The 22,805-nt window shown below is 39.0% G+C and overlaps 1 protein-coding gene across 1 annotated transcript; it reads left to right on the top strand.

Annotated features, from left to right (window-relative positions):
- The first annotated feature begins 582 nt into the window (after positions 1-582).
- Zip99c (Zinc transporter Zip99C) lies at positions 583-22,235 on the top strand. Its single transcript, XM_076423550.1, has 5 exons — positions 583-1,924; positions 15,238-15,348; positions 17,564-17,817; positions 18,694-19,258; positions 19,814-22,235. The coding sequence occupies exons 1-5, from the start codon at positions 1,717-1,719 to the stop codon at positions 19,987-19,989; spliced, it is 1,314 nt and encodes a 437-aa protein (XP_076279665.1). The 5' UTR covers positions 583-1,716; the 3' UTR covers positions 19,990-22,235.
- Positions 22,236-22,805: the final 570 nt, after the last annotated feature.

Raw genomic sequence — 22,805 nt, 5'->3', positions numbered from 1 at the left:
TTGACGGTAATTAAATGATTTACAATCTCGAGAAACATTTGTACAGGCTGTACCACGGAACTGGGACAAGCTTTTCACTATTTATACAGCATAGTTTATAGCAATACGTCATGGAAATTTAAATTAACAATTTGAACACAGAAATATGTACCCAAGTACATTTTTATAGAGGACCATCCAAACAATTTTGAAAAAATCTATGGTACATGGCTATTGTGAACTAACAAGTCATCCTCAATAACATCATCTAATAGTTTCATTTAAGATTGCAATGTAAAAGGAAATTTTTATGCTTCTTTTAATAGACTTCCGGTAGGTAAAGCGTTAATTGCAGAAGACGCATCATCCAATACCGTTTAATTAACTCCTGTAACATTTTCATCGATCTTTATTCATTTGAAAAAAACATTTCGTCCCATTCACGTTGGGACACCCTGTACATATCGACGTACTCCAAGTTTATCTTCGTCGTGTTCCCCCACTCTGGCTTCTATCTCCTCTCTCCGTCGCACCTTCCCCCACCAAAGTTCCCTCCGAGCTAGCGCAGCAGCGCCTCGGTTTCTATAAAAGACTCAACTTTGGCCGTAACGCGCATTATCCGTTGCGTCGATATGCAGAGCAGGTGACTTCACGTTCTCGAACCTATAAAAACAAAGATACAAACAACAACAACAAGTGCGATCTGGTGCGATCCCGATCACCGAAACCGAACAGTGTAACCTCTATGAACGCGAAAGGGGTGGCGTACTCCAGTCGCACCTAACCTAAAAAGCGAGAGTAGCGGGAGCTTGAAAGTGCGTTGTATCTCGTGTCCAGTCGTGACCGTGCATCCTGTAAACGTTCGATCGATCCTGCGACAACACGCAGTCGTTTAAATCGAGCTGCCAAAGAGGTGAACGTTAGAGAAACCTCTGAGAAAAATTCTGAGTGACTTTGCGCCGGCATTCGTCGATGATATGAGACAGGGTCGCGTCGAAGGTGAATCGAACGAGGTAACAAAGAGTGGAACAAAGAGGTTGGAGAAAAAGCAGAGGCTATAGAAGAGGAAGAAAGCGCGGGACCGTAGTAGACAGCAAAGGATCATCTCTTGATTGGAACGCGTGTCTTGACGGCCGTTGCCCGCCTAATCATCGTCATAGGTCCGATTCCGGTACTATTGTCCCCGCATTGCGGCACTATGGAATAACGAGGGGGTTGATTTGATCGACGAAATCGGCGAGAGTAAAGGCGGCGACCGCCTGATTCGTAGCGTCCGTGCTCAGTCCTCAGTGTAGGCTAGTCGGGCGTACGGTAGTTGTGGTCTCGGCGATATCACGCGACGCTCATTTTGCGTTTCGAACGATTTTTCGCGCGCTATTCAAAGCCGTGAACGCCTAACCGACTAAAACAACCCTGATCTGCTGTACGAAAGAGAGGTTATATCTGCGTAAACAGACGATTATAGACTGAGAATACACTGTGATCGTTGCAGATACTCGGGCGTACGGTAATTGTGGTCTCTGCGATATAACGCGACGCTCATTTTGCGTTTCGGGCGATTTTGCGCGCGCTATTCAAAACCGTGAACGCCTAATCGACTATAGAACAACCCCGAGTTGCTGTACGAAAGAGAGGTTATATCTCTGCGTAAACAGACGATAATAGACTGAGAATACTTTATTGATCGCCACGATCGAAATCATCGAAGAAGAACAGGAATACTTGTCGAAATAAATAATGGCAGCGAACATGAGCACGGAATCTACCGGATTCCTGTATGAAATCGTCGCCGAGGATTTATGGACACCATGGGAGTCCACGGTGGAATATTTCGAGTACACCCCGTGGGTGTTCTCCCTGCTAGGCAGTACTATGATTGGATTGACTGGCATCTTCCCATTGTTGGTTATTCCCATCGACGAAGGTGCCGATCTGAAAACTGGAGGTAATTTATTTGTTTATAACATACAATGACCGATGACTGGGCATGTCTCTGTTGACGTTTGTCAACTGGGAGCGTGAGAGTACATGCTTGATTTGAAATCGTATGACGTTTACTACTACCACGGAGTCTGTAGGTATCGCTGCGATGGGAGGTTATGTTATGTGTATCTTTTAAACGCGGGAAATTATTCGCAGTTAGTAAATACGAACGTACCAATCAGAAGAGATGTTATATCACAACTGTGCTGTCTGCGTCTCAAACACTTCGTCAGCTTGCGTTATTCAGATTGACGGAATCTTTGTTTCTGCAATGACTATGGGTGTACAAAGTGTTCGTACACGTTTTAACACTACATGAATTGTAATGTTGAAATCACGAGCATTATCTAACCGTTCATTTTCGACAATATCGTAAAAATTATAATCTAGTTTGAAATAAGGTGATGTGTCAATAACTGATACTCATTTTTCTTTAATTTTCGCTTGGATCACTTTCATAATTATGGGCACATCTGTATAATGATTGAAAGGTCAATCTCAATTTAGATTTAAATATAATGATCGAAAGTTGAATTTGAATTTTGATTTAAACACAATGATTGAACGTTGCATTTGAATTCCGATATAAATATGAGCCCATAAAATTCTGCTTAACACGTGCTTTAGAAACGGCGTTTACTACAATTGCTGGGTAATCGCAAACGTGAGAAAGCTGACTGTAACCGTACATGCATATTTATATTCACGTCTAGCGTTGGTATAGAATCGTGTCCACCCCTGACCCAAATGTTAACGTCATTTGCACACGTGGAATTACAAACAAAATGTTGTTTTATTAATACATTCGCACCGAATGGCGGGTATATAAATGTATACATTCCTCACTTGTATTCTGTCTTAAAATAAGTGGATAAAATGTGTTCTACATTCTCCAATTTCGCGAAGTGCCGCAAATTCGTCCGGCACCTGCCTCAGAATGTGTTAAAGCTTTGCTCGATGTAGTCTATCAATAAAATCCTCAATGATCGTACTACATCAAAAAGAAACTACAGACTTTATTTTAAATAACGATGCTCGGAGAAATAATTTTTGCTAAAGAACCATTCGCTTTGTTTTGTCACATCCATTCTGCCTGCTCGATAATAGCGGATCGATCTGTACACACGATTAGTTTCTAGAGCCCGGAGTTCGATTACTCAGGGAAAAACCGACTTGCTGATAACGCGTTGAATGGAATTATGATCTCAACCCCAACTGTATTACGCATACATTTTCCTCGTGTGACGAATTCGTTGTTGCAATTAAAACTAATCGGACGAAATAGGAAATGATATGATAGGCGCGTAGACGAGAAAATGAATTTTTACACAGTGATATTTTTTTGTAGCGAACGTTCCGTATCGTTAAACGGCTTTTGCATCGTTGATGAGACAGATATTTATCGCGACAAAGCTTCGCGGTATTTACAATGACGTTCCGAGTCAAGGACCGTGTCGATGCTCGATTAGAGCGCTATAGTTGAAGCCTTGCGCAATGGGATACAATTGTGGGCCACGATTTCACTAGAAATCTCTGAACGGATCGTGTCGGTCTCTTTTCTCAGAAAAAAGCTGTCGAATTGTTGCGACACTGGTGTGCAACTTTCCTCTTCAACTATTATTGACAGTGTGTTTGCGACACATTTTTTTTCGGACCGTGCATTTTTAACCGAACTGTGTACACTTTGGTCTCTCTTTTCTCTCTCTCTCCCACCTTTCTTTTCTCTGGTTTCGACGATTCACGGGCTTAGGTCGCTGCATTGTGATAGCAACGCAGTGTCCGGAATCATGTCGGGATAAAAATAATGATGTGTTGTTATTACGTCAGATAGAATTCTCGAATGCTTAAGAGAAACGCATTCAGCCACGTGGAGTCACTCTGCTGCGCACATTGTTCTCAGCGTCGAATACCGTTGCCAAACCGTTCTCCGTAAGCATATTCTTATCTCTTAGAAAGAAATAACTCCAATCGATCTTTATATTTGACAATGAGGATAAAGAAAGTCTTAGATCGTTTTTTGCGAAACGCTCGTATAGGTTCTTCACTCCGAATTCACCCTTTCACAAGTCTAATTCAACTTTATGCAAATCAGCTTCACCCTTGTGCAAATCAATTTCACCCATTAAGAATATTTAAAACTAACTATTTATTTATTTAGATTCAATTATACAGGGTGAGTCACCAAACGTTACCACCTCAAATATCTTTGTTGTTTCTAAAGATACGTAAAATATGGTAAGGACAAAGTTGAATGGTACAATGGTGCTGACACGATGCAAAAAAAAAATTTTGTTTTTATGTAATTTTTTCTAGAGATATGAAGGTGACCTTCATTTTTTTAAATGGAATGAGGTATTTTTTAATACATCAATCGATGCAGCTGGACATTCGTTATAATAAAGTACTAACCTATGTATGTCGAAAAGTTATTAGTTCAGGAGATATTTCAATTTAAATAACTCTAAAACACCATTACTGTCGTGATAAGACGTTACATAAGTAAGTAAACACTGACGTCGTAGTACGACAGTAATGGTATTTTAGAGTTATTTAAATTGAAATATCTCCTGAACTAATAACTTTTCGACATACATAGGTTAGTACTTTATTATAACGAATGTCCAGCTGCATCGATTGATGTATTAAAAAATACCTCATTCCATTTAAAAAAATGAAGGTCACCTTCATATCTCTGAAAAAATGACATAAAAACAAAATTTTTTTTTGCATCGTGTCAGCCCCATTGTACCATTCAACTTTGTCCTTACCATATTTTACGTATCTTTAGAAACAACAAAGATATTTGAGGTGGTAACGTTTGGTGACTCACCCTGTATATGTTAGACCCACGTGAGCATAAGGGTAAACATAAGACTCGATACGCCTCGATAAATATGTATTATATGTACTTACATTCTTAAAATTTATTAATCAACTACAATGAATATACATATCTTTCATATATTGCAAAGTCAACGAATTGGTAATTACTTTGAAATAAGTATTCGATTTACAAAATACTTCATTTGCGAAAGGGTGAATTTGGAGCGCTAATTCTGTAGTTTTTCTTTTTGTGCAACCAGACAATGCGGTTGATGTCGAAAATCCAGAGACTCTCATTAATGTTTAGACACTCCAGAATAATTTTCTTCAAACGTCTTAGCATTCCTGAACAGTATTTCATGACGAAGCCTTTAACTACCGCTGGCCTATGTTTACAAGACTTCGCGACGTTATTTTTTATTCAGTTTTCCTGGAGTTCGTTTTGCAACCGAACAGTTGCTCGAAAACTAAGAAACTGCGTAACCGGCAATATTGAGTTGCCTCGCATCGATATTTTGCCCGAAGGTCGTGAAACTTTCTGGTCACAATCCGGAGTGAAAATAAAATTTCCAATTGCATCCTACATTGAACACACACACATGAGCATAGTTTCGAACGACGCCTGCAAATTCAAGGGCGTCATTTACGAGGTTTACACATTCTGACGACGATTTTGTATTATTCAGCGGAAGCAAATTGCACAAGAGGACAGCTGCATGCGAAAAGTTTTACCCAACTGTCCGCGCATCCATCGAACTCGTTGACTCTTTAATCGGCGACGGCTTCCTGTTTGCGGAGGCTCGATAATTATTATCGTCCACGGTGCTGTTAACCATTACATAACTGACAGGCATTGCAAATATTTGTTCAACTAAACCTCATTAATACGATGCGTGCACTGTACACGCTGGAAAGCGAGATTTTCCTGTTTACAGGCGCGCGATAGGGGAACTGGACGATTCTTTAACAAGATGGTGGTCGGTGACGTTAGGGAGGGACGGGAAGATGATTTGATATATATTTAAAACTAAAGTATATCCCACGAGAGAGTAACCCCGTTTCGCGCAGCTTAGAAGATGGTGGGGGCGCAGCGGGCCTGGGATCTCTCACTCCACTACCCACTCCCCACTTTCTTGAACCAATTAGGGCGAAGATGCGCAAAGATGAACGAAAACCGGTCTTTCCGTGGGTTACTCTCTCGTGGGATATACTATAACTGTTCGCGGCGTGTCTACGGCACGCCCTCCGGGCGGGTTGCGTCCGACCACTGCCGGTATACCTGAAAAGATTGTTATAGCAGACGAAAAACGCACACGATCAGCTCCGAACCGGCCGATTATTTACAACCCCCGCGCTCCGACAGATGCACAACACATGCGACAGACCCACCGAATCAGATCACTGGGATCATACATACACACACACACATACTTTTCTATTTTATATATACAGGGTGTTTCCCACTTTTCCCGCAAGATTGTAGGAGCATGATTTACTGGTGAAAATACGAAAAGAATGTTATATGAAGTTTGTTTATAAACGATGTCAAGTTTGTATCAATGCAGAAGGTGGTCATTTTGAAATGATGATTTAAAAATTTTTAACGATCCTCGTACGTTACGAAATATCTCGTAAGTACAGGCAAAGCAAACATACTCGACCTTCCGTATGATTCAACTTTAAATCTGCTGTTCCGCACCTATTCAGGCTGCATTCAATATTTGCCTATAATATTGTAATAAAGCGTTTATACATAAACTTCATATAACATTTTTCTCGTATTTTCACTTGTAGATCATGCTCCTACAATCTTGCCGGGAAAGTAGAAAACACCCTGTATATATAGATATGTTTTGCACACAAGGATTAACCATTTTCACTTTGAAAATGTAACTGAAACGTGTTTTTATATGTATTTGGTTCTTCCTTCATTCATTTAAGTCGTATTTTTTAGTTAAGAACAAATGTAAGTTCCACAAATATAAATTACAAGAAAGTTTGAGAGAGTGTGTTATATTTAATATAATTAGTAAATAAAATTGTTTAGAATAAGTAGGAGTCAAGAATCTGTGCTTTGAAGTAAATTTCAAATGAAACACTTAAAATAGTATGGAGTTGTTGGCAACAAAATTGAAAAATAATTCGGAGTGCAAAGAGTCGTTTTGGAACTAATAATTCCCCGAATTGTTGCTACATACTTGTGTAACCCAGGATGTATCAAGATAATTCAGGTCCATAAATATTTCGAATAGCAACCACAGTCATTTGTCTCTAAATAAAAACGAAAATGTTAACAGGATCGAGAAACGAAATTACTTTCCGAACGACCTAATAGAATTTCATAGATAGGAAGATGCGCGGGTTCGAAGTGTTCGTGAAAGGCCTAATAATAGTCGAAACATGTCGATGACGATGAAGCAGCGTTTCCGAAGAAACAGGATCTGGTCGGAAAAGAGGAACGGAATAAATACGTGCCCGGAATAAAACAGATCTGCTATCTTCCTCACGAAGATGTACATAAAAACTGAAATATCGGTCGCTACACAGAAACCCGAGATCGCCGATCTGTCAGATGAAAGGGCAAACATATCGATCGGTAGATCGAAGAGAGGCTGGCGCCCGTATGCAAACGATCGCTGAAAAACGGATGGTGCAAGTTTACGTCACCGATACCCGGAGTTTCATAACGAGAAGCGGGACATCTCTGGTCCCCTGTAGTTCGTGCGCGAGCGAAACGCAGGGAAGAAGAAGAGGAGGACCGGGAGAAACCTGTTCTCAAAGAAGGTCGACTACTTCTTCGAGGGATGATGTTGGAACGCGCGCCAAGACAAACGGAAAATGGCGCGAACAGGGAAAGCAGATCGGTATTTGGAGAATTGGGTGCTGGATTTAATCGGATCCAGCGGCCGGGGTCTCCGATGTAATCAACCATTGAAACGGCCCGGCCGGCGACGGTATCGATCGCGCTCGAAATAATACATCCTGAAACGCAGGACCCATGCGGATCGCCGCGCCGGATTCCATCGAAGCGACAATTTCTGAGCATAAAGCACCGCGATAGCTGCGACTTTCGAGCTTCCTCGGCTCTTCTCCAGGTGCAACCGAGCGAACCATACCTTTTCAAATGTTACACGGCGAGGGGAATCTTGGGACGCCATGGGGAACCCTCGTCCGTTGGGGTAACACGATGGGAACTGTCTAGGAATCTGTCGACAGGGCCGTGTGGTAGATTTTCACAGTATGATGCGAGTCTTCGAAATGCTTCCTCTTCATGTTTTCTCTTTAACACCACCGATGGTACACGTTAAAGTATCCACTCAGACCGCATGTACCACTGATAGTGTTTTATAGAATATGATAGCATTCAGGATGCATGGCGTAATTCTTCTCGAAGATCATTTGCATTTATATCCGATTCATTTTCGACCGGAAGTATTGACCGGTGCAATAATTTTCTAGCGTTTTGTCATACACCTCCTTTTCTTTGCTATGGGTTTCCAGAAACGTGGATCGTTCATTCAAAGAATTAATTAACTCTCCTCTTGCGTAAAGATTTTTAATTATTGAACGATTCAAACTGTACATATTTCGAATTTGCTGCTTATGCCGCCTGATGCGGCCGCCTCTCTGTATCATAGCACAGCACGGCCCTGTCTGCCAACCCTCTTTCACGGTCCAGAAGGCGTCTTCGACTCGCTGGATTTCTTTTTGGAAGATCATGTCAGAGTTCCGTTACTATAGCTACAGTCAAGTAACTGTTCATCAAATTCACAATGTTCGAAGCACTATCGTGATAAATCCTGGCATAAGCACATGGCTAGCAGAATTTGTTACTTGCAAAATTGCATCTGTTTATTAATTTTTGGATGAGCATCGATTCTCTGCAGGGATGAACGATTCTTCTACGCGTCTCGATCAACGATTTGTCCGCAGAAATTCTGGAAGCTAGCGACGCGTTAAATTACAATTCTGCCTGCCTATCACGCCAACGACTGTTCTCGAATGAATCCATTATCAAGCCAGTTCCGCCCACGAACATCATCGCGCGGAGATGCCGCGTTCGTTTCTTTTTCGATCCGATCCTATTGCAACCGGATCCGATTCAATCTGAACCCGTCATCGGACGCGTCCTTTAATCGCCAATTGTATACACCCTGTAATCTACGTCTGAACGGTTTCATCGTGTGCATTCCGACGGGATCGATTTTTCTATTTTAAACCTGAAACAACGGTGCCCTTTGTAACTGATTTTCGTGTGGCACGAGCTACCCCCGCGAATATCTTATTGCTCGTTCGCTTCGTTTCTGTCCCGTTTAACCCTCATCCGTACCTCATTTCGCGAACCAAATTGGATGTTATTTCTTCCCTTAACCTTTAACTACCCGCGCCCTGAATTTTCACGTAATTATTTAATAATATTGGTGTGCTTTTTACACCAGCGCGGGTAGTCAAAGGTTAATGATTTTAACACTAGGTTCACGGGACCGTGAAAAAATGACGGGTTCTAATATTCTTAACACTAAACCTACCGAGGCTTAAAAGTAACTGGTATCCATGTTCTCTTAAGAATTTATAGTATAATAAAAAAATATACTATAATAATTTAGACTTTGTGCGGCTCCTATTGTAGTACGCGCTCCACTAAAAATATCTATACAATCGTTTCAATAATTATAAAATAAAAAATCTGGAACCGGTGTTTTGACCGGTGGTGGTAGGTTTAGTGTTAATTTCAGATTATTAAGATTGTAAAGATTCTTCCATGAGGAATTATTTACCAAATTTATTTCTTTGGGTATATATCCAATGATTTATTGGGATCCCTAATGATGTCTGCAAAATATTAGGTGTAGTTACTCAATAGTTTTAGAGATATAAACAATCGAACTTCGAAGACTTTAGCTGCAAATCATGGTATATCAAGGTATGAAAGTTTAATTGTTTATATCTTTAAAACTACTGAGTAAGAGTAACTACACCTAATATTTTGCAGACATCATTAGGGATCCATATACCATCATCACACAAAAAATTATCAAACTCGAAATCTGACACTTGGGGGTCCTTCCCTTGTTAGTTATCCAGTGGTAACATGTAAAAACTATTGACTTTAACCCTTAGCACTCGGGTGGCTAAAATATTGTTCAGATTATTAAATATTTTGGTATCTCTAATCAATCAACATTTAAGTATTAAGGAGGAGGTGTTAAATCGATTTCATATCCATAAAATGAAAAAAGGAAGAAATGTTTAACGTTCCAGTTAAAATAGCTTCGACTGCAAACTTTTTTTCCGTCACAAAATGGTGTACTGCGTTAAAAGTCATTTTCCAACCTCTTGTATAATATTGAGCTTTGGTCGCGAGTAGAAAAACCGCACAATTCCAACGATTTAAAAGACAAATCGCGATGTCGTAAAGCTTCCGCTGTTTTCAAATAGCGTCTCGAGAGTTACTTAAAATCTATAAAAAGCCAACCACTGTGAAAAAGTGATTATATCAGCACGCTATACAATTGATCCGACCAAAGGACGCTCGAACGCGCCACTTGTAGATTACCGGTAGAAAGTTCAGACGGTAACAGATAGTCAACAGTTCGATGTGATTCTATCGCGGGTTCTAGTTGCTTTCCGTCGAATTCATATCAGCCGGTTTGCCGGAAATTTAACACGTGCCGAACAGAACAATGCATTCGTTATCTGTCGGCAAACAGGTAATTAAAACGCTCAGGTCCTGTTTGCTGTAATTTCTCCGACGATTTTTCCATCGCGGCTATATCACGCGCAAATTCTTCTTTATCACGGGAATCGAGGATATTCTTTTATTAAAAAAAGAAAAGAAATGGAAGATAACGTGACTATCACGCCACCATCTTCCGCAATTGTTAGATACGACAGCCGCAACGCGGAACGTCTTAAAAATAAGATGGACAGCGTCGATAAGGCGCCGATGTTGTTGATAACATTGCTCCGACAACTTGTTTACTCTGCAAAACGCTTTTCAGACGTCAAATATTTTCGGCGCCGCTAGTTTAACGGAATCGACGCGACGCCTCGCGCACAATGAAACGTGAACGCATGACATTAGTCAGTCCTTTGCTATGCAGAAGGCCGCAGCTGGTTATTGTCAAGAAATCGTAAAAATGCGTCACCAACGCCCTTTTTGCATGGATCGCTTTGGACTTTCACCCTTTGCACTCCGAGCCAGTTTGTGCATTCGTTGGCACTTCCTTCGCCCCATACTTCGTTGATATTCCGAGCCGCTTGAGCGGCACTTCGGCCTAGTTTGAACTCGTAGAAAGAAATAATTCGAAAATCGCGTTTTGACATCCTGAAATAAAAGACAAATAATTTAACAAAAATTTGAATAAAATTAAATATCAAAAGCATAATTAAATAGAGCGCAAAACAAGCTTTAAAATGACATATGTATAACTCATTAAATTAAGGTAAATATTTATTGGTATAAAATTGCAATTTAAAATTGAACAAAGGAACAAAAATCCTGCATTTCTTTCTTTACAACCTAACACTATTGCATATTAAAGAAATCTGTGATTTTCTACTCTGCGTTAATGAATTAACAGATTGTTGATCAATTAACAACATTAAGTTGCTGTTTTGGCTTGTTTAGCTCCACACTTATGGAAAATAGATCTAGTTAAAGGAAGTTTTATTAAAGTGCAGCGGCAGGGAGTGAACAAAATTCTCGTCTTATAGAGGCTTTCGAGCTATCGAGGTTTGACTGTATCGACATCTTCAATTTTGAAACTTTAATTCGAATTTCATCATCTCAATTTTGCTACAAATGTTCTCAATTATCGACTCTCAGGATACTCGGAGCATCAGCAATTCAAAGTGGTTTTTCCTGACCGATGCAATAATGATATTTAATCGGAGACTCGACTCGAAGATTACCGTTCGCTGCAACACAAATAAGATGTTGCATCATGAATGAGGAATGAGGAGGAAAAAATGTAAAGAAACAAAGAATAATGTAATAGTTGAAGGAATTGCAATGTCGATTATAGAGGTGTACGGCACGCGCTGATTCCTGGAGGAAACAGGGCGGCGTGCGCGACACAGAAACGAAAAGTTCGCCGCGGAACCGTTGTTTTTCGCGATTCGCTGATTTATCATCGCGTGCACCAGCTCCGGAGAGCTTGTCCGCGACGGATAACACGGATTTATCGCTGGTTACGCGTCGCTGGACATGCTCATCCCGAGTGAACTAAATTTGTATCTAGAAACGGATCTGTTTCGAGACTTTGCTCAGTTTTCTCGAGGAGACTCGATCAGACTTGCGAGAACAACTGCATAGTCGAGGAACACGACGATCCACATTTGTAGGATCGTTCCTTGGATTGATCGTACGCAAAGAACTACAAACGTCACGTTCTATGAGCTCGTTACTATTTAGTATCCACTTTATCATACGTTCCGTAAATGTGGATCAAGGTCCGTCACGGCATCATCTTGTCGCAGCAGCAGCAACGTCGTTGTCCGCGTTCAAATTTCGAATTTGTTGCTACCGATTTCGGCGTGATCGAATAAGTCGAAAGTAAACCGATAGAAACGATTATAATTAATAGACAGCAGATTTTATTCATTTACACTGCCGTCGTCCGTAAATCACCGGCCACAAACTTATCTTCATCAAGATGGTAATTAAAGAATATAAGCTCCCAGCTTGATTTGATTGTTTTATTTTGATTAGATTAGCAAATTAAATAAAAAAGAAATTGTGAGATCATTATTCCACAAAATGGTAATTAAATTTGAATACAAGCTCCCAGTTTGATTTGATTGTTTCATTTTGATTAGATTAGAAAACTAAATAAAAAAGAAATTTAGAAATTGTGGGATGATTATTCAACAAAATGGTAATTAAAGAATACAAGCTTCCAGCTTGATCTTATTGTTTTGTTTTGATTAAATATATGTAGCTATTATACGATGATATTTGAATGGAAAATTAAAATTAAACTATTTTGCAACGATCGTGGGCAGCAGGAGTTAAATAAAAATTCAGTTCATCCCTTAATAGATTGTTTACATTGAGAACATCATCTCACTGTTTTATATTTCACTAAATATTTCACTAGCTAAAATTTGTTTCTTTATTAAATATATATTAGATCGAAGAACTAAATCCTTATTATAATTTGAAGACACTGTTATATCATTTCCAACCTATCCACCAGTTTGATGCAATTCAGGTAGAACATCTTTATTCTGCATAAAGATCCGCTGTATAATTATTCAGCGTGTGAAATGAACGAGGATGAAATTAAAAACATTGTAACAAACATGAGACGACCTATTGCATGCACATGCGGGAAGAAATAGCGAGAAAAGTAGATGATTTTGCTTAATTATAGTTGCAACGAGATGTGTGTCGATCAGATCGATACATAATCTCGCGAGACTAAGAATAATTATTCTATACTCGTTTCAAATGATAACCGAGGTTTACGCAACTTGGTAAGCACAGTGGATTAATCGTTAAATCACACGACCAAAGACAAAACGTGCACAATCACCGCTTTGATTGTTACACATATCGATACGTAATTGTTATGCCGTTGACGCCACCAGATTAGATCCGATCTTTAGCGATAACCAAAGGTACTGATTAATTTTCGTATGTCTCGATTGGTTCTGGATCATTCTCGTGCGTCTGAATTTGTGGTTCTAAAATTAACTAATTAAAATCGTAACTGGGAACAAAATCGATCATCGATCTGATGCTCCAGTTGTTCACAGCGCAATCAACGCACTGATTCTTCAAAACGCAGCTTTTAGACGTCGAACGATGTAAATTCTAGTTCTGGAGGCATTCGTGAAGACATGAAATGTTTTTCGGAGCGTACGCGTTGCTCGGTTGAAATACGACTGGGGTTGCAAGTCGAAGATATCGGACCGACTCGATCGTATTTTAACATGGTCAATGATCCCTGAGCGCAAAGAAGTCAACCGAGAGTGAAATTGTTGCCGTTGCGGGAATTTATCGCCGGGCGACATGCGAGAGAAATTTATTACCTCGACACATTTGCGTGGGAAGAAGATTATTAACAGTGTCAAAGACGAAACTTTTTCTCTGCTAACACATTAGTGTTCCATCGATCAACCACCTACGGGTTTGCTCTTCTAACGAAGCGGAGACTCGGAAAAATCTTTATTAGTCCTTTGGGGATCGAGATGGAAGAGACATGATCATATCTCGATCTTTTATGAAGATGCTTTTTAAAATATGAGTATGATTGACAATTTCATTTGCCTCGCCAACTAGAATACATTCTCATTGAATTGTACAAAATATTTATTTTCACGTATTTGAATCTGATTGGGAAAAAATGCCATAGTAAAACGTACACCCGCAGTAATAGGGTAAAGTGTCCAAATATGAACCACTTTTTGTTAATGTCATTTTTTGATTATTTTAGAATGCTCTCTTTCGTCCAAAAAATTACCAGTTCTAGATGCATTTCCTCCGTATAAGATTCTGGGGTCAAGTTTGTTCAAAAATTAATACAGCTCGGGAAAAATATTTTCTTTTGTGGTGTGTCATATGCAGGTTCCAGCGAAAGGGGTTTTTAATATGGTACACCTTGAGTCTCTAATATGACACCTAGTGCCATATTCGGCACCCACACCAAGAATGTCAATATAGCTATACCCATATTAGGGAACCCTTGGTAGTGCCATATTGGGAACTCCACGTGGACTGATAATAGAAAATGAATTTCAGGCCAAACCAACAGTTGGCAAACATTAATATAAATAAACTGAAACTACAGATATGTTCAAACAATTCAAAATCACTTACCTTACTCGAAAAAGATACAAACGGAAATCTAACCACAAAAATATTCAACACGTGGAGACACAACTGGCGGAGGATCGATACTAAATTCTATAGAACGGTGCGACTGCACTGCACACTGTTGAGTAAACATGGTAAACTATTGTTCGAGGATTTTCTCACTAGAGTGTGACTTCTTCTTTATAAGATATAAGGTAGTGCCATAATAGGCGACTATACCATATTTGGGCACTTTACACTAGGTACATTTACCCTAGTCTTCGAAAATTTAATTATAGCTTATAAATTTATTAGAATTTGTTTGCAAATAAAATTTACTAAAATCGTATAAATTTTTAAAATTAATTTTATAAATGAATGAAAGTTTGGTAAGAAATTGAAATTAAATAGTGCGGTAAATTTAGTGCCATCTGATTGGAAAAAGATACCGCAGTAAAACGTACCTCCCGCAGTAATGGGTACATGTACCCTATCATACGATCTTTTCGGGTTGAAGGTTTATGTAGCGAACGACTAACTTGTTAATCTATTTGACCAGTAACGCGAATCGTGGTTACCCAATATCCTCCGTTATATTATGTAAGTTCCACCGGCGTGTACTAACATGTTCGCGTATATTTCTGTTGCAGACAGCGCTGGTACGCTGAAAATACTGTTGAGCTTCGCAGTCGGCGGCCTTCTGGGTGACGTTTTCCTGCATCTGCTGCCGGAAGCATGGGCGAACAGTTCGTTCAAAACAGGTGAGAAGGTTGTCCAGGTCGGAATCGAACGGTTTACCTCGGGTACGACTTCGATCCTAGCAAATGGAAACGTTCCTAATAAATTATTGGCAACGATGCGGTGTGACAGCATATGTGGCAACAAAGGCGTTAATATGACTCAAAGATGATAACGAGGGAAACAACCATCGCGCGAGAAGATTGATTTTATTTAGACTTCGTGCAGCTCCTATTGTAATATGTGCTCCACTAAAGATCTCTATACAATCATATCTTATGAAATTATTTTTATTATATCAATAATCGTAAAATAACAAATCTGGAACCGGTGATGATTGGTTTAGTGTTAAATATGTTGCACGAAGTGTGTTATATCAATTTCATATTCGCACAAAGGAAAAAATTAATATAGAATGGAATTATTCTAGGTCGCAAGAAATGTTTCATTTTCGAGTTAAAATAGCTCCGAGTACAAAGGGTACAATTATAAATACATTTGTTTTTCTTTACGATCCGAATAGATGTTCGAGTTTCCAATTAGATATCCTCTTAGACTTTTCAAGACCAAAGAGTATACGAATGAGAATCCGCTCCATTTATTTGTTTACAAATGCCGACACGCAGTGGTGACAACAACGTCACAGGGTCAGGACAATCTCGCGCGATTTCTAATCGTTTGCTCGGGAAAACTTAGGGTTGCAACAAGAAACAGTTCCGGTTCAAAGGTTCCAGACGCTTCGCGGTATTGCATCTATCAATCGACGCCGCTCTCAGTATAGAACTCGAGTTCTCTGGATCGCGGTTAATCGTATATGCACGTTTCATACGCTGCGCCTGTAATTCGCATTCTGAGACGAGGTCGTCTTGCCTCCATTCTAACAGATTCGTGGTCCATCGACCTTTAACCTTTCCTTCTTGGAAGATCTTCTTCGAACGATCGTCAATTATTTCTTCAACATATCCTCGATGGCTAGGCAAAAAATTCTACGACGATCTTTGATGATTTTTAATATAATTCTCACTTACACAAGGTGTCCCAGAAATGTTGTATTTCCTTGAAAGGGGATGATCGCAAAGGTAATTTGAAGTAACTTCTTCCTTTAGAAAAATGTCCTCCGTGGCTTTGTTAAGGAGTTATCAGCGAAAAAGACGGGCCAATCAGAGCGCGACTATTAGCGACTCGCGCATGAGCCAGGCGTTGGCATTGGCCGAGCCAGACGCGGTCCGCTGTAGCCACGCTCCAATTGGTCCCGTCTTTTTTCGTTGATAACTCCTTAACGAAGCCTCGGAGAACATCATCGCAAACGAAAAAGTTACTTGAAAGTTCCTTTGCCATAATGTATAAATGTATAAATAATAATCACCCCTTCCAAATGCAACATTTTTGAAAAAGAATTGAAACCGGACATTCACTGCGATTCCTCCTCGATCGTTCGTCTAAATTGTCCAGCAAGTCGGCAATTGATCGTATTAGATCCGCGTTAAACAAGTCTTGGACCGCGCGGCAGAAGCCCAGTCGTTCGTGCTTTGTGAACGGCTCAAGCAACGGTTACAAAACCTCCATTGTGCGTCAGTTGGGAATTTCAATTGCCGGCTGTCCTCTTCTGAATGAAACCGTCTCAGTCCTAGACCAGTGGCCAGCGAACTATGGGCTGGGAACCCGGTTTTTGTGGCCAAAACTATTGTACAGTAATGTCCCATTTTAAGTCAATTCTTGGTTCTGTGTTGTGACAAAGATCGGAACAGGACACTATTTTTTTATGGCTTGTAAACACGGACCGTGCGGTCGAAGGCGCAACAAAAAATAGCGTGTCGGTAAGACAATACTAGTGCAATACTGAAACTTGTTTATTTTTTACTTATTCTTCATGAAATTTTTTACCGATAAACTTGTGACATTTTTCTGACTCCAATGACACCTAACAAGATACACTTTGACCCATATTTATTGTGCATGTGAAGCATAATTTATAATTTATCGTATATTTAATATACATATACTATATGTAGAACAACTTAACATCTCAGAAATATGTTTTTGAACGACTCATTTTAATCAGAAAATGTGACAAATATATTGAAAAAGATTGCATAAGAAAAAAGTTGAAAATAAAAAAGTTAACATCGCATTGGTATTTTAAACAATACAATAAGTTTCGAATTTTTGACAACCGTCGCGATCGCTGTTTCTCTTTCTTTTTTATTGGGACTCAACGGAAAATCGTTTGTGTTTCAGCGTCAAATGCTGGTCATCCGTCGATGGTTTCCGGATTATGGGTCCTCAGCGGTTTTCTGGTGTTCGTCATAGTGGAGAAGCTGTTCTGCTTCGAACAGGACTCCGAAGATGAAGAGGAAGCGACGAACGACGAAGAACCGAGCGGCGAGATGAGCGTCGAGCCAGAGAAAGAGATGGAGAACAATAACTGCATCATGCTGGTGAACGGCATCCCGAAGAATGGGATTTCGAAGGGATACACCAAAATCAACGATGTAATTAAATATGTAGTAATTTCTGTTGCACATGAAATTGTCCGATTTTGAAATGCAATTTTTATGAAGCATTGTCTCAAGAAATACTATTACAGCCTGCAGATTCATTAATTTATCATTTCAAGGCACAAAGCTGATATTATTTCATCCCTTGCACTACTATTTAGTTTGTGGTTGTAGCGATTGGAAATTCTTCGTCGTTCAGAATTTCACAGAGAAAAAGAAAATTTATATTTATTGTGTAGCCACATAAATATCTCCTTTATTTGTTATGCAACCGAGAGTTCACTCCAATCATGTTATTAATATCTCTGAATGTGTTTGGATGTCAACTAGAATATGCAAGGAAAAGAAATTTACAGTTACACAAGAAACAATATCGATGACCTTGAAACTCTGGAAAAAATGAACTTGAGAAAGAAATAACATTTGCGAAGCATTCACCTTCTGACACCATTTACATTGCATTAACACATTTGTTATGTCATCACTAGACTGCGAATCATTATGCAAAATAAAATTGCCTGCATCGATTGCAAGAAATAGAAACTGCATTGAATGTTATAATAGTGTACTCAATTTTTCATGTTCTCAATTTTTCTATGTATAAACGCATAAAGGTCCGCAGTCTAGGCATCGCAAATAAAGTATGTGGACTGTGTATGGATTACAACGAAAATTAATAATATACATATATTTATTAGGCTCTGTTCAGAATCTTCATCGCGAGTCTGACTCGATATTGTAGAGCAACGGGTTAAAAGCTTTTATATAAAAAAGTAATGCTTGTTTAATATTACTGTTACAAGTCGGATAGATTCATATGCGCCAACCATAACATATCATTTTAACTAATTCGTGGAATTGATTCTACAGATACAGCCATTTTTGGAGAAAAAGAACGTCTACTCGCACTTGGCCGACGAGTGCAAGAATTCCCACAAGAAGAACGGTTTCGTCAGCAACGGTATCAAGCCGGTGCTAATCTGCAACGAGTTCTCCAATTCTCTGGGAGGACTCTCGATAGAAGAGGCTAAAAATTGTCTGCAGAACCTGACGAAGATCAATAGCTTCTCTTCCGGTTTGTCGAAGAGCTGTTCCGAGAAGAAGTTGGTCGGCGTCGATGCTTCCAGCAATAAAAAGACTGTCAAGAAGGAGAAATCGAAACACATAACCGGCTATCTGAATTTGATGGCCAATATAATCGACAATTTCACCCACGGCCTCGCGATTGGAGGTTCTTTCCTCGTGTCCCTGCGTTTGGGGTTGCTCACCACCTTCGCTATACTCATCCACGAGATACCCCACGAGGTCGGGGATTTCGCTATTTTGCTACGTAGCGGATTCAACCGATGGGATGCTGCGCGGGCGCAGCTCCTCACTGCTTCCGGTGGCATTTTTGGTGCTATGTCTGCAGTACTGTTTTCTGGCGGTGAAGTAGGTACGTTCCCTGCTGATCAAAACACGAGTATCAGAAGTTTAGACGCACCCTATTGTTTTAACAAAAACGTACCCTCTGAGGAATCTTCGATTGATTTCTTTTGTCGCATGTGTACACCAATGAAATAATTCGTAAGTTATTTGTACGAAAAAATGTTTCCAACAAAAGTTACATGGCTTCCAGACTAACATAGAAATTTATTTTCTCTTTTAATCTGTTCATTAGGTTGAAAATGATGTAAAGGTATTTTTAAATTCGTCTAATGTTTTTTATGCTTGAAATTATTCATACAATACCATACAGTGCCATACAATAAACATACGATAAAAAATGATCAAACGTAGATTCGTCAGAAGGTACGTTTTTGTTAAAATAATAGAGTGCGTCTAAACTTCTGATACGCACTGTATAAATCGATTTGAATAGGTTGTAAATAATATACCAATAATATTCACCTCATTCCATGTTTCTTCTATTTTGTATTTCGCCTACTCATTTTTGCTATAAATGCATCAAATTCGGTAAATTTTTCATGGTAATGAATTTTCTTTTCAGGAGCGAAGACGAGTTGGATATTGCCGTTCACGGCGGGTGGTTTTCTGCATATCGGCTTGGTAACCATCCTGCCCGAGTTACTTAAAGAGACGAATCCCAAGGAATCAATGAAACAACTGTTCTCCTTGCTCTTGGGCATCGCCGTGATGGCATTCTTGACGGTTCTTTGCGACTAGGATGGTCTCATCTTTTTTCTTTCTTTTTATCTTAACCTTCAATTACTCGCACTCTACTTTCTACCTAATTTTTAAACCAACGAAAACCAATCTGCTAGCGCGGTCGACGCTTTTGTTCGCGCTCGAAACGCTAAATTTCAAGTTTTAATATTGTAAATACTGTACGCGAGTAATTGAAAGTTAAATATCGTTATTTTATCATGTTTTGCGCGTACTGGAAGCAGTTTGTTTTTTTTTTTTATGTTAATACTCGGTACGTGTCGGAACGGTAATTCGAGTTGCCATATGAGAAGAGCATTATTCTTTTGTAATACTTGTTGCTCAATAGAGAATGAATCTGGGGGACAGATATGAGTCTAGCGGAAAAGATCAAGAACGATGGTCAATGACTGATCAAATCTATAACGAAATTGCGTAACGGTGTTGTACAGATATTCGCTTGGAATGAGTTGGCAAATACTTCTAATCGAGATTATACGTCATCCAATATGTCTTTTTCTGTGATCATGTTGAACGTTCGTTACAATTGCACTCCGATATATAACGTATTTGCGGTTACGCGTTCTGTACGTTCTAACGAAAACATTTCACGTTCCTTTTGAGATTAATCGTGATCGAGAACATTCATACGAATTCCTTTTCTATATTTCTCGATTGCTCATCGGAGGAGTTATATTTTATCAGAGTGCTCGGCGTTATCGATTTACATAAATACTTTATAAGAGCGATTGTTAGAAGCCTGACATAGTTTATACACGCGAGAATATGTACGTATGTTTCTCTGTAAAGTATTAGTGAAACGAATTGTCCCGCGAGAGAACAAAACCATTCCGTCTCCGAAACCATCAACGTCCTTAAAATACTTTCGTGACGTTGAAGTTGCACGCCGCGGAACGAACATTCGATTATGTGAAACCAATCATCCTGTACATAATGTTTATACTCCCTTTGTTTACTGTATAAAGTCAAAGAAAAGACAAGTTACAACAATCGTGCTAAGAATTTCTATATGCAGCCACGTGCCCCGAGAGAGATGTACGTTTCAGTTCCTGAAGAGATCATTGTAAATAGCGTTATTAGTAGACTGCGGATTTTATTGCATCCGTGAAACTGTAACAAATATCGAGAGAATTCAACGCTTTGCCCATTAACCCCGTTGCCCTACAATTTTTGTTTTACGATTTCAGTGATTAGAACTTTTTTCGTTGTTCGTAATTTCCTGAAAAAGGAGAACATTTATTTATGTATCTATAAAGTAGAATTTTATTCCTACTTTGTTTACACATTGTTTACTTTTTAATTATTGAAATTATAAAGATGCTTCCATTAGAAATTATCAATAAATTTCTTTATTCGACCGCGTATTATTATAAAAATTGTGATACATCTAAATAAACTCAGTCTTGTAATTTTTATGAAACGAAATATATATTCGATACATTTTGTACCCGGTACGGTTGTTGTTAAAGGAAATGAATACATATTTATTAGATATTGTAGGGCAAGGGGTTAATAGTTTCTTTGATGACTGTGCCATATATATAAGAAAAAAGCTTAATAATTTTCTTCAATAAAATTGATCAAGAAGACCTCATTAGCAACTTATAAATACTATTAAGTAGAGAAACAACTTTGCAAATCGATGCTGAAAACGTTCTTTGGCATGAAGATCCGCAGTCCAATTATTAGATTTAGAAGTAACACTTATAAGTAAGATTAGAAGTAACAGAAATAAAGATTACTATTGCATACACTAAGGGAAACTAAGAATGTAGATCACACAAGTAATATAATTGGCAGGAAAATTGTATAAAAAATTTGAAAAAATTGATTTTTTGTAGATTTCCAATTGCTGTGTTGATTAAAGAATTGAGAGATTTTGTGAAATTGATGCAGTTTTAGAGATGATCGTGTAAGATTATGTTGTTTATCGGGACACTCGAAGTTTGTCTATCGAGTGTCCCTAAGGGAAGTGCATATTTTCCAATATCGCACAAATATAAACGTAATCCTTGTACTTAAAACATAACAAGGCATTCCTACTCTATTAAAAAAAAAAAGAAAAGAAACATTTGATGTATGATCGGTCTTTTTCAAGTAACGTGTATATATTAGAAATGCTAATCTTACGAAGCTATGATTTAGTCAGCGACCTGACGAGTATATTTTCTATGAATTACGACTAAACGAACAGATCGTACATATGTAATCATTATAATTTGAGAATAAAGTGTGTTATTCTGTAATCCATGACTCACGTCGTAAACTGGTACCACTTTTTAGAATATGTTTTAGGATTTTATACAGGATGGTCCACCTAAATATCTCCTTTATGATACATGAGTTTTAATTTAAAAACACTACGAACTTTGCGTTCCAAAGTATAATCTGGGGCAAGGGTGGGAACGTTTGGGGTTGGGGCCCCTCAAATTCCTGATTCCCCCACCTCCCTTTCATGCTTGACGCACCTTCGTCTCCGTCGCGATGCGCGATACGTGAGATCTGTGCACTTGTATTTTGTATGCACTGCACTGCATGACGCGTTATTGACCAGTGACCGTGGATGGTTAAATATTCAATGAAATTGTTATTCAAGTGCTAAAAAGATTGGTGGGTGTATACAGGAGAATCCTTTTTGTCTGTATTATAAAATAAAGATAATTTATTCATGCAAAATGAAAAATATTGGATATTCATTACAACAGTAAATAATTCGTGCCGCTAGCCCCATACGAGAGTTACAGTTTGAGCGTTTTGCCGCCGCATGAAATGGCGCTATACGGACGTTTAGGAAGAGCAAATAATTCGTGCCGGAA

This window comes from Lasioglossum baleicum, chromosome 5 (assembly GCF_051020765.1).
Source record: "Lasioglossum baleicum chromosome 5, iyLasBale1, whole genome shotgun sequence".
Taxonomy (NCBI): domain Eukaryota; kingdom Metazoa; phylum Arthropoda; class Insecta; order Hymenoptera; family Halictidae; genus Lasioglossum; species Lasioglossum baleicum.
The sequence above is the reverse complement of the archived record's forward strand: the minus strand, read 5'-3'. Positions and strand labels throughout refer to the sequence as shown.

Excerpts from the sequence above, each read along its gene's own strand:
- Zip99c (XM_076423550.1), top strand. The coding sequence starts at position 1,717 with ATGGCAGCGAACATGAGCACGGAATCTACCGGATTCCTGTATGAAATC. Across the intron at positions 17,818-18,693 it reads GATACACCAAAATCAACGAT|ATACAGCCATTTTTGGAGAA; the intron begins GTAATTAAATAT and ends TTGATTCTACAG. Across the intron at positions 19,259-19,813 it reads GTTTTCTGGCGGTGAAGTAG|GAGCGAAGACGAGTTGGATA; the intron begins GTACGTTCCCTG and ends TTTTCTTTTCAG.